Source organism: Rutidosis leptorrhynchoides, chromosome 9 (assembly GCF_046630445.1).
Source record: "Rutidosis leptorrhynchoides isolate AG116_Rl617_1_P2 chromosome 9, CSIRO_AGI_Rlap_v1, whole genome shotgun sequence".
NCBI lineage: Eukaryota > Viridiplantae > Streptophyta > Magnoliopsida > Asterales > Asteraceae > Rutidosis > Rutidosis leptorrhynchoides.
Genome location: NC_092341.1, coordinates 32,089,777 through 32,103,707, shown reverse-complemented (window position 1 = coordinate 32,103,707; position 13,931 = coordinate 32,089,777). Strand labels below are relative to the sequence as shown.

Below are 13,931 nucleotides of genomic sequence, written 5' to 3'. Positions count from 1 at the left end.
CCAGTCTCCCTAGGCCCGACTGGTGCCATTCACACAGTGTACACATAATTCACATACAACATCAGGCATACTATATTATTCTAACATAGCAATTTCTACACTATGTATGGTAAAAGAGTCAACCACAGTAGCATGATATGCTACTTAAACTCTATCCGGAGATAGACCCACTCACCAATTACCAGCAACTGCTCAGTTATTATTTCTGAGCTTCCTCCTTGTCCTTATAACCTGAGAACAACATAAACAAAGTTAATGTACATATTCAATAAATAATATAATCATTTCATACAATTAACTAGATCATAACACCATATATTCATAATTTTATGAGTCTACATCATGACTCCACTCAATAATGGCATACAGGTGCGTGCAAAACACGACATACACACTAAAACTCCTTTTCCGGCTCAAAAACAGTTTGATCTAGTTTCTTAAAAGTTCACCATTAAAAAGTATTCTTTATTACGATTCTAACGATAGTTTATTCATCAAAAACGGAGTTACGTTTTGAAAGTTACGCCCGTTTCAATTTCATAAAAGTAATGTAGCAAATAGTGACACTGTAGCAACTCAGCACTGTAGCAAATAGTGACACTGTAGCAACTCGGGTACTGTAGCAACTCGAGCAATGCACCAACTCGGTACTGTAGCAAATAGTGACACTGTAGCAAATAGTGACTCTGTAGCAAATAGTGACACTGTAGCAGTTCGGTACTGTAGCAAAATACTGTAGCAAAATACTGTAGCAACTGGGTTTCGAACTTCTTACGCTGATTTTGAGCATTTTTCGCCCAAAACTCGATTTTTGAGTGTTTTTGATCCGTTTTTAAGCACATGGAAGCTACTAAACATATATACAACCTATTTCTAACATCAATTAACACATACAAACACATAATATGAAGATTCAAGCTCAAAATTCATCAAAAACCCATTTACACCCAAAACCCAATTTCTATGAATTAAAGCACGAATTCAAGCTAACAAACCTGGATAAATGATCACAAGGATGATATGAATCAATCCTTAAAGCCTCATAATCCAATTTAAGACTTAGATCAATTAGGGTTTGAGATGAGATAAGTTTGGTACGTACTTGTTTGAGAAAAGTCTAGAAATGAGAAAATAGAAGCAGTTTACACTCTTAAGTGGGTATTAAAACCCATACCCCACAACACACGGGTATTTACCAGTTATCTTATCTGATAACCTTTCGTATCTCCTTAGGCGGTCCTAACGGAGTCCAAATTAAATAAACCAACCTGTTCTGAGACCCTTGTCACAAACTGGTCACAACACAATTATAATAAAATACTAATAAAATAATTAAAATAAAAGCACTTACCCTAAGGGCAAAATAGGCAACTTACAACTAGCCCGGGTTTCAGTCTGTTACAAATCCACCCCCCTTAAAAAGATTCCGTCCTCGGAATCTGGTCTTGGTCAAACAAACGAGGGTAGCGTTTTCTCATCAACTCTTCCGTTTCCCACGTAAGATTAGATCCCAAACTGTGTTTCCACTCAATCAACACCATCGGAATCTCTTTCTTTCTCAGCTTAGTCACCTTTTGGTCAACCACACGGACCGGCTCTTCCACCAATTTCTTATTCAAATCAACCCTTAAATCTTCTAAAGGAAGAAGTTGTGTTTCATCGTCGACTTTACACTTACGAAGATAACACACGTTGAATGTATTATGAATACCAGATAACTCTGACGGAAGATTTAACACCACAGTCTGATCATTCAACACTTCACTGATCGGAAACGGACCAATAAATCTCGGTGCTAACTTACCACGTTTACCGAATCTGATAACCCCTTTCCACGGCGAAACTTTCAGATACACTCGTTCACCCACATTAAAGGTTACTGGATGTCTACGCGGATCAGCATACATTTTTTGCCTATCTCTAGCGGCTTTTAACTTTTCTCTCGCAATTGCAACTTTTTCGGCTGTCATTTGAACAATTTCGGGACCTGCAAACTGTTTCTCCCCGGCTTCTAACCAACAAGTCGAAGTTCTGCAACGGCGACCGTATAACATTTCATAGGGCGGCATCCCTATACTCGAATGATATGAATTATTATACGCGAATTCGACCAACGGCAAATGTGTATCCCACGAACCACTGTATTCTAACACACAAGCCCTTAACATATCCTCCAAAGTCTGTATCGTTCTTTCACTCTGACCGTCTGTCTGAGGATGATAAGCTGTACTTAAATTCACACGTGTACCCAAATTCTGTTGAAGACTATTCCAAAAATTCGACACAAATCTGGAATCTCTGTCTGAAACGATCGATAATGGCACACCATGTCGACTAACTATCTCGTTTATATATAATTCGGCTAACTCACTTAACGAAGCTGTTTCACGAGTAGCAAGAAAATGAGCACTTTTAGTTAAGCGATCCACTATTACCCAAATCATATCATGTCTTTTCTGAGTTCGAGGTAATTTGGTCACAAAATCCATCGTTATATGTTCCCATTTCCACTCTGGAATCTGTAACTGACGTAACGAACCATAAGGTTTCTGATGTTCGGCCTTCAATTGAGCACATATATGACACTTTTCGACATAACGGGCGATATCTGATTTCATTGTTGGCCACCAATACACTGTTTTCAAATCATGATACATCTTATTACTACCCGGATGTACTGTCAATCTGGATTTGTGAGCTTCCGTCATGATTAAATCCCTCAAATCTCCAAGCTTAGGCACCCAAACATGATTGTTTAAGGTCTTTAGTCCACGTGAGTCATCAATTAAGTCCACTTTTCGTTTGGTCATTTGTTCAGATTTAATATGTTCGTCCTCTAATGCACAGGCCTGAATGGTTTTTAAGCTGTTAATCAAATCTGAAGTTATATTCAAACGAAGAAATTTCACATTTTCACTTGACTTTTTACGACTTAGCGCATCTGCAACCACATTTGCCTTACCCGGATGGTATTTAATTTCACAATCGTAATCTTTGATCAACTCTTGCCATCGTCTCTGACGCATATTCAATTCTTTCTGTGAGAAGATATACTGCAAACTCTTGTGATCGGTACATATAACACAATGGGTTCCATACAAATAGTGTCTCCACAGTTTTAAAGCAAACACTACTGCAGCCATTTCAAGATCATGCACTGGATAATTCTTCTCATGAACTTTCAACTGTCGCGAGGCGTAGGCGATTACTTTATCTCTTTGCATTAATACACAACCCAACCCAGCATATGATGCATCACAGTATACCACGAAGTTGTCTGAACCTTCTGGTAAAGCTAACACTGGTGCCTGACACAGTAGCTGTTTCAAAATCTGAAAAGCCTTTTCCTGTTCATCAGTCCATCGAAAGGCTACATCTTTACGAGTCAACTTAGTCAATGGACCCGCTATTTTCGAGAAATCCTTGATAAATCTGCGATAATAACCGGCTAATCCCAGAAAACTCTTAATCTCAGTCGGAGTCTTCGGAGAATTCCAATTCATTACCGCTTCTATCTTTGTCGGATCAACTTTTATACCTTCGGCACAAATCACATGACCCAAAAACTGCACTTCACGTAACCAAAATTCACACTTTGAAAATTTTGCAAATAGTTGTTCACGTTTCAACATGTTCAAAACCTGTCTCAGATGTTCAGCATGTTCACTTTCGGTCTTTGAATACACTAGTATATCATCTATAAACACAATCACAAACTTATCTAAGAACGGGCGACACACTCTATTCATTAGATCCATGAAGATTGCTGGCGCATTCGTCAACCCAAACGGCATGACAAGAAATTCATAATGACCATACCTTGTTCTGAACGCTGTTTTCGGTATATCTGATTCAGCAACACGAACATGATGATATCCGGATCGTAAGTCTATCTTAGAAAAGAATGAAGCACCCTATAACTGATCGAACAAATCGTCTATTCGAGGTAACGGATACTTATTCTTCACTGTTCTTTTGTTCAATTCACGATAATCAATACACATACGCATTGACCCATCTTTCTTTTTAACAAACAATACCTGAGCACCCCACGGTGAAGAACTCGGTCGGATAAACCCACGATCTAATAGTTCTTGAATCTGTGACATCATTTCACGGATTTCAGACGGCGCTAATCGGTATGGAGCTTTTGCAACTGGAGTTGTTCCAGGAACCAATTCAATCTTATATTCAACTTCCCTTACCGGCGACAGACCTGGTAACTCATCTGGGAACACTTCGGGAAATTCTGATACTATCGGAATATCGGCCACTGTTTTCTTTTCTTTCTTCGCATCAATCACATATGCAAGAAATGATTCACAACCCTTTGCCATCGACTTTTTCGCTTTCATCATGGTTATCAACAGAAAATTATACCCTCCCCGCTCCCCTCGGGCCACAACACGGGTTCCATCGGTCGAACGAAAGGTAATCATTTTCCTATCACACTTAATATTAGCCCTAAGCGAGCTCAACCAATCCATTCCTAGTACTACATCAAATCTAGGAATAGGTAACACTAAACAAGTCACCGGGAAAGACTTCCCTTCGATCTCTATACAAACCTCAATCACATAGGTTGTGACGGGTGTGGTCTTACCATCAGCTACTTCTACACTAACCGGCTTGGGTAACACAGTAGCTGGTAAATTCAACTTAGCACAGAAATCTAGGGACATAAAACACCTATTGGCACCACAATCAAACAATACGCGAGCAGGTATTGAGTTGATTAGAAACATACCGGTGATTACTTCGTCGGTTGCCACAGCATTTTCCACCGACATCTGAAAAGCTCTAGCCTCTGCTGTTGGAGGGTTCTTCCTCTTCTGCCCACTCGAGGCAGTTGACCCTCCAGCTGATGCTGAACGCGCCCCTGACCCTGCCCCGGAACTACCACTCTTCGACGGATAACTAATTGCACGATGCCCTGGTTTGTGACAACTCCAACACACACTATTCGGATACGGGCATGCTGAAGACTCATGCCCAACAACACCACACTTTAAGCATCTTCTTGTAGCCTCAGAACACTGACCACTGTGAGAAGATCGACACGTGTGACACCAATTCCCTTTACCTGATCCAGATCCAGTACTACTCTGACCACTTTTACCCTTCGATTTAAACCCACTAGACTTCTTAAATTTAGATCCTGATTGACCAGATACTTGTCCACCTTGTTGTAGCACATTACCAAACATTCTGTTTCTGGCAGCCTGAACATCACTTTCTACCATCTTAGCCATCACAACAGCTTGAGACAATGATGTAGTTGTTCTAACAAAAGTTCTGTACTCAGGCAGAATGATATTAACAAAATGCTGGATACGAGACGCTTCGTCTGGCACCCATTGTTGTACAAACCTCAGTTTATCCATAAACTTCTCTACTACCTCATCGATCGTCATTTGAGGTGTCATCTTCATTTCAAGAAACTCAGTCTTGATTCGGTTCATATCAAATGGATTACAATATTGTTCACACACCTTTCCTTGAAACTGCTCCCATGTGATCATACTCACTTGCTCTTTTGGTATACTAGAAATCAAAGAATCCCACCAAATCATAGCCCTACCTTTCAACAGTCTACTAGCATATGTTACCTTCAGCTCGGGTTCACACTGACACGCTTCAAATACCCTTTCAACTTCTCGCAACCAATTGAGAGTTACAGTCGGATCAGTACTTCCAGAGAACTCGGAGGGTTTGCAATCACGGAAGTTCTTATACATACATCTTTTGGGTGGTTGCATGTAAGGTTGATGGAACATTTGCATTTGGTATGGATTCATCATCATGGGATTTTGGTAAGTAAAGGTGTTTTGTGGTGGCATATAATATTGGTTAGGTATTTGATTCTGAAACTGGTTCTGGGGCACATTAGGTATCGTTTGGGATTGCGCGGTTGGGAATCCAGGTGGTGTATCATCATTTCCAGAATGCCTCGCCAATTCAAGCTCATTAATTTTGTCCTCAGCCTCTTTTAGCTTGCTTTCTAACTGAAGGATGTAACTACTCCGATCATCATCTGACTCAACACCTTCTTCTGGTGCTCTGAATGTTCCGGGGTTAGATGGGCCAGTAGCGTTTCTATCAGCCATACCTGTGCTACAAAATAGCTCACACAAAAGCTTAGTGGATAACAGTTAGTTCAATCACAACTAACACACGTATATCCTATTTTCACTTAGCCCCCACTCCCACAGACATGTTTGACTTGCCTCAGGGTTTGGGAACAAAATACGCGCACGTATTTGCTGCCAAACCATGCTCTGATACCAACTTGTAACACCGGCCATTTTTTTTTAATACACAGCGGAAGACTTTATTAACAAACACAATATAAGTCACGTCATTACGTTTAAGTTTACACAACGGTGTTACGTTATCACAAAACATTATTTATACAAAAGTCCACATCAGAGTTGGGTTGTCAAACATGTCTTCTGCAATAACACCCTTCCCGACTAGCAGTACCTAAACCTGCAAGGGGAGAATATGTGTGGGATTAGCGCACCGCTAAGTGAATGGAATCTATCTAACGGATATAGCTTAAGCCACACACAAGCTATATACTAACAACAGTACTTGCTAAATACCAACTAGCATACAATAAGACAATACGAGGATCGGCGGCTTGTACGAGCACACGACTCCTAGCTGATCGGACTTGAGTCTACCGATAGTCCCTGCTACTCAATTCACAGTATAGTTATCCAGATGCAGGAGATGCATCATTCACACTATACTCTACAATCAGTAGCCTATGGACCCAACCTCCCCTAGGCACGGTTGACCTCATACGGACTCTAACCTCTCCTAGGCACGGTCTCGAGTCCCCAGTCTCCCTAGGCCCGACTGGTGCCATTCACACAGTGTACACATAATTCACATACAACATCAGGCATACTATATTATTCTAACATAGCAATTTCTACACTATGTATGGTAAAAGAGTCAACCACAGTAGCATGATATGCTACTTAAACTCTATCCGGAGATAGACCCACTCACCAATTACCAGCAACTGCTCAGTTATTATTTCTGAGCTTCCTCCTTGTCCTTATAACCTGAGAACAACATAAACAAAGTTAATGTACATATTCAATAAATAATATAATCATTTCATACAATTAAATAGGTCATAACACCATATATTCATAATTTTATGAGTCTACATCATGACTCCACTCAATAATGGCATACAGGTGCGTGCAAAACACGACATACACACTAAAACTCCTTTTCCGGCTCAAAAACATTTTGATCTAGTTTCTTAAAAGTTCACCATTAAAAAGTATTCTTTATTACGATTCTAACGATAGTTTATTCATCAAAAACGGAGTTACATTTTGAAAGTTACGACCGTTTCAATTTCATAAAAGTACTGTAGCAAATAGTGACACTGTAGCAACTCGGCACTGTAGCAAATAGTGACACTGTAGCAACTCGGGTACTGTAGCAACTCGAGCAATGTACCAACTCGGTACTGTAGTAAATAGTGACTCTGTAGCAAATAGTGACACTGTAGCAGTTCTGGTACTGTAGCAAAATACTGTAGCAAAATACTGTAGCAACTGGGTTTCGAACTTCTTACGCTGATTTTGAGCATTTTTCGCCCAAAACTCGATTTTTGAGTGTTTTTGATCCGTTTTTAAGCACATGGAAGCTACTAAACATATATACAACCTATTTCTAACATCAATTAACACATACAAACACATAATATGAAGATTCAAGCTCAAAATTCATCAAAAACCCATTTACACCTAAAACCCAATTTCTATGAATTAAAGCACGAATTCAAGCTAACAAACCTGGATAAATGATCACAAGGATGATATGAATCAATCCTTAAAGCCTCATAATCCAATTTAAGACTTAGATCAATTAGGGTTTGAGATGAGATAAGTTTGGTACGTACTTGTTTGAGAAAAGTCTAGAAATGAGAAAATAGAAGCAGTTTACACTCTTAAGTGGGTATTAAAACCCATACCCCACAACACACGGGTATTTACCAGTTATCTTATCTGATAACCTTTCGTATCTCCTTAGGCGGTCCTAACGGAGTCTAAATTAAATAAACCAACCTGTTCTGAGACCCTTGTCACAAACTGGTCACAACACAATTATAATAAAATACTAATAAAATAATTAAAATAAAAGCACTTAAGACTAAGCACAAACCCTAAGGGCAAAATAGGCAACTTACAACTAGCCCGAATTTCAGTCTGTTACATGTACCCATTCTTCATTAAATCCTTTCTTAAACTCTAAAGTGTATAGAATCAATTAAAAATTAAATAAAGACTCGATGAACAAAGATGAAGAACTCAACCTCTGTTCTTCCACTTTATCAAGATCGGGCCAGAATCTCCTGCGATATGCAATATGCGATACGCGATATGCTCTGAATCCGGCAAGATAACAACAAATAACCCCTGTCCGACGTCACTGTAAAACGGCGATATACTCTCCAGTGAATAGCTGTAAAACTGATGTGGGTGGTTGGATTTTCTGGTGACTGAAAGAATAAATCGAAACCCATCTATCTGAAGTTTGAAGAACCCATGGAAACCCATCGAACCCATCAACCACAAATCCTTGCTACAAATAATTTTAATCAAATACCCACTTGTGATTGCAATTGCTATACCAAGATGGATTATTCTCTAAAGTACCTAGAATAAAAATTTCTATACATCCACAAACAACAAAAATACAATGCATCCACAAACTAAAATATATATATATATATATATATATATATATATATATATATATATATATATATATATATATATATATATATATATATATATATATATAAAGATTCATCCATTATCATTATCAAACCCATTAAAAAAACACAAAAAACCCTTCAATCGATGACGGCAACCAGAAATTGGACTGGATCATTTTACTTGTTACTAATCTACAACATCTCAACAAGAAAATTTCAGTACTAAAAGTTCATTACCTTGAAAATTGTTGAAACCGTGACCTTCTTAACGAAAACCGTGGAGTTTATTTGTTAAACCGCGATGTCTTCAACTGATCAAAACCGTCTTCAAGAACCGTGAACCTTTGAAAAATCGTGAACCTTTGAAAACAATTTACAAATAAATTGAGGATGAAATTAAACGTACTTGCAATAATCATCCTTGTCGAGCTTTCTTTCAGTTAAATACTTAGCTCTGATAGTTTGATTGTTACAATTAGGGTTGAAACGGAATAGTATTGCTAAGGAATATGCAATTCAAAATATAGATGAAAGGAATAAAGAAAATTAAAGTGAATCGGCTTATATTTTAGGTAGATAACGTGAATTTAGTTGTTGGATTTTTAGATTTTATGAGGTGCAGTGAATGGATAAGAAAGAGCTACAAGGATGATTAAGAAATTAGGTGGATAAGGAAGAGGGATAAGGAGGGTAAATGGTTAATAAATTAGGTGGCTAGGAGATGATGTATTCGTAATAAAAGAGAATGGAACCTTAAATGACCATTGTGCCCTCACATGCCATGCACATGATGAATTTAACGGATTTTTTTTAACGTCGTGAGTGATTTGGACTCCCGGTGAAACAAATGTATACCACAGTGACCTCCAAGTCAAAAAAATTCTTTTGAACTCCGGTTGTAATTTTGAACATACCACAGGGACCCCGTGTAATTTTGTCTATTTATTAATGTAATTATGTGCTTGTTTTTCTCAATTTTGGTTTAGGGCGTGTAATGTATGGATACTCGTGTGCCGTGAGACACCTGATCGTACACGCACATTTGAGATCTCCGTCGCCCACCATCTACTGAAAAAGGTACTCCAATCTCTTTGTTCATTGTAGTCAGCAACCTATACTACACAATTTCCCATGTGACATCGGCAGCTATTACCCACCCAATACCCAACTCCAATTTCACTTATAATTCATCTGCCTCTCTTCAAAATCTCATCTTTTTAATCATATTCAACTAACCCATTTCGAAAAAAGTTAGCTTTTGAATTGGGTATCTCCTAGTTTCTTGAATCAGGAACAAAATCATCCTAAAGCAGTCAAATTTAGAAAGAATAAAAAGTTGTCTTTTGACTTGGGTATCTCCTAGTTTCCTGAAATAGGAACAAAATCAATTCAAAGCAATTATATTTAGAACAAAAAGTTGTCTTTTGACTTGGGTATCTTGCAGTTTCTTGAATTAGGAACAAAATCAACTAAAGTAATTAAATTTATAAAAACAGAGTTGTCTTTAGGCTTGGGTATGTTATAGATTTTTTAATCTGGAACGAAATCAAGTTAAAGCCACAAGATATGGATGAAGATAATAATATAAATATTAAGAGAAGAAAAGAGGGAGTAAATGGGAATTTGATATGGAAACCTATAAATTGGTTTAGAATGTTGAGTGAGGAATTAAGTTGGAGATTTGTTTTGGCAGTTGTGATTGTGTATGGAATTAATCAGGGTATAAGTATAGGTTTGTATCGTGTGAGTGTTCAATATTATATGAAAGATGTGTTGAAGTTACAACCTTCTGAAGCACAATTTTACTCTGGGATTATTCAAATTCCTTGGATCATTAAGCCTCTTTGGGGTCTTATGACTGATATTGTTCCCATATTCAGATTAAGGAGACGTCCTTACTTCATATTTGCTGGTATGTTTTGCATCTCTTACTTTGCTTGTTAGTGTAGTTTTTAAGTACTAGATTGTTGCACATGCAAAACTTAAGATTGTTATATTTGAACGTTGTTAGCATTTTATTGCTAAGAGGCTTGAGTTATTAGATTTAGGTCGAAATGTAACTTCTGTTCTTTATGCCAAGAACTTAGCTTTTTGTAATTAATGAAATCATTTGTGTTCAAATTGATCCTACTTTACCAATACAGATGCACATTCTGCTATGCGCTAAACAAATGTGTTTTTCGACTAATTTGATGGGCAATTTTCAATGCTTTTTGTTTTGTGTAAACCGATAAGTATAGCTAGTCTGTTGATTTTGATTGTAGAAAAGTTTTTTACATAAGTAGTCTAAATCTGTTAGGAATAACAATTAAGAGGTTGTATGCATTACAAATAGGCTTTGTGTAACTTTCAACCCGTTCGACTTCTTCAAGTGTTTGACCCGTTTGATGGTTCCCATTATTGCTATGTGTGTTGGTGTCACCACTTTGACCTGTTTGAGTTACACTATATATCACATGGGTTGAAATTGCCACATCTACTTTCAGTATATGCATGTATGGGTTGTATATAGTAATCCAATTTCTGTTATCTTACAAATGTAATTTGGTTACTCACTATTTTCAGATTTAGTTGTTTCCTTGGATAAGTGTGTTGGTATGGATGGACCAATTTGACCTGTTTGAGATACAATAAATTGGAATGGGTCGAGTTTGCCACATCTAATTTCAGTATATTCCAGTATGGCTTGTAAATAGAAATCCAATTCTGTTATCTTACAAATGAAATTTGGTTAATCACTATTTTCAGGTTTAGTTGGTTCGATAGCCATGCTGGTGCCGGCATTTAGCACGAACTTGTCACTTGTATGGGCTGTTTCGTCTTTTATGACAGCTGGCGCCGGGGTTGCTATAGCCGATGTGACAATCGATGCTTGTGTAACAGAAAACAGTATTAACCACCCGAACCTTGCTGGAGATATGCAGAGCTTGTGCGGAATTAGCTCATCTATTGGCCAACTTGTTGGATTTGCTATGAGCGGTCTTCTCGTTCACATTATTGGGCCTCAGGTTTTGCAAAATACCCGTTTTGTTCTTGAAGTTTTTATTTTATTTTATTTTATGGCTATTAATTGTGTGTGTGTGTGTGTGTGTTTTTTTTTTTTTTTTTTTTTTTTTTTTTTTTTTTTTTTTTGCAGGGTGTATTTGGAGTGCTAAGTATACCTGCTGGACTTGTGATTTTGGTTGGTATGATGTTACGAGAACCACATGTTCACAGTCATTCTCACAAGCGGGTTAGGTTTCATTATGATTTATTTATTTTATTTTTTTTAAGTTTTTTTTTTAATTTTTAATTTTTTTTTGCATTTATTTCTTATTGGTGGTTACAAAATGGATTTGGGTCAAAGTAGATAGTTTTTATTGCAGATATAAAGAAGGATACTCGCAAACACATTTGTTTGTTTAATTTCCTTGAGATAATATCCTAAATGTGATGAATTAGTTAATACAACAGTCTTTAAATAAGCTTCAAAGGTTTTATGCATTTGAATATGCTTTAGATGACTTTTGACCCGTTTGTCGTGTTCCCTTTTTAGCTAATCTCTTCACATAACAAGTGTGTCATGTTTCTTTATACATAATAAACAGCCAATTTGACCCATTTGTATGCAAGTAAATGGGTTAAAATTGCAGCGTCTATTTCTTATCGCCGCTTGAACCAAAACGTTTGCATGTAGGTAAGCCAAAAGTTCTCTGATGCTATTAAAACCATGGTGTCGGCCCTGAAAACCCCTGATGTTTGGAGACCGTGTTTGTACATGTATCTATCACTCGCATTGGGAGTTGGCATTCATGAAGGAATGTTCTATTGGTACACCGATGCAAAAGCGGGCCCATCTTTCTCCCAGGTACGCATGCCAAAACTTGAAAAAATCCAATATTAACTTCTTCCTTTTTTTAAAGACATAATTACGCGGATTGTCCCAGTGCTTTTGTGCAAACCATTAGACTACTTGTGCAAAAAAAAGTTTAGGGACTATATCCACTAATTTGAACAAACCGTAGGGACTATCCACGTAATTTTGTCTTTTTAAATGGGAGTTGATATTTCCACTTCAATTTTTGATAGATCCACTACATTTATGCATTAACCAGCTGTAATGTACAATTTTTTAATGCATTAATGTAGTGGATCCATGAAAAGTTAAATTGGATTTATCATTACCTTTTTAAATTTATGAAAAGTGTATTAAGTGACAAATAATATTGTCTTTTAATGTAGGAGGTGATTGGCTCAATATTTTCAGTAGGTGCAATCGGGTCACTTTTAGGCGTTCTTTTGTACCAAAACGTGTTCAGAAGCCATCCTTTTCGAGGAGTACTATTTTGGACCCAATTGCTATTCGGTGCATCGAGTCTTCTAGATTTAGTATTAGTATTACGTCTAAACTTAAAATTCGGTATACACGATTACATCTTTGTAGTCATGGATGAAGCGGTTTCTAGAATGATCGGACGTCTCAAATGGATGCCACTTCTTGTTCTCAGCTCCAAATTATGCCCATCGGGAATCGAAGGAACTTTTTTCGCTCTTCTTATGTCAATCGATCATGTTGGAATGCTGACATCATCATGGGCAGGAAGTGTGTTGCTACTTGCATTAAATGTTACAAGAACACGATTTGATAATTTATGGGTAGCAATATTGATTCGAAGTGGTGCAAGGGTTCTTCCGATTGGGCTTTTGTTTTTGGTGCCGAAAAATGATCCTAATTCTTCTATACTTCCGCCTGAATTGTTAACGAGTAAAAAAGAAGATGATGTGATAGAGTCGGATAATTTGGAAATGATCTCGTTGGTTAACAATAGCATATGATTTCATGGTGTGTTGTTGGTAGAAAATTGTAGTCGAGAATGAGTAGACCAGAAAATGTACAACTTGATCGACATTTGATAACTAACCATGAACATTCAAGTAGGTTGCTTTTGTATGCAATTTTTATGGAGAATGCTAAATGTGGCACTTAAGGTTACGTTTAAACATACTATATTTAAATTTATAAATTTTATTTAATTAATTATAAAGTATAAATATTTCTTTTAATATCGACTTTTCTTACATAATTTTAGTATTAATATTAAATATTATTTATAGCAGGTTTGAGTTATAAATATAGAATCTATACATTATTATAAAGCGTGTGACTTAAATTCTACGTGTCATTTTCTTAATTAAACTGTAT

The 13,931-nt window shown here is 37.1% G+C and overlaps 1 protein-coding gene across 1 annotated transcript; it reads left to right on the top strand.

Moving 5' to 3' along the window:
• Positions 1-10,282: 10,282 nt before the first annotated feature.
• LOC139866669 (probable folate-biopterin transporter 3) lies at positions 10,283-13,728 on the top strand. The gene is made up of 5 exons (XM_071854959.1): positions 10,283-10,661; positions 11,498-11,757; positions 11,886-11,981; positions 12,426-12,596; positions 12,971-13,728. The coding sequence occupies exons 1-5, from the start codon at positions 10,316-10,318 to the stop codon at positions 13,562-13,564; spliced, it is 1,467 nt and encodes a 488-aa protein (XP_071711060.1). The 5' UTR covers positions 10,283-10,315; the 3' UTR covers positions 13,565-13,728.
• The last annotated feature ends 203 nt before the right edge of the window (positions 13,729-13,931 follow it).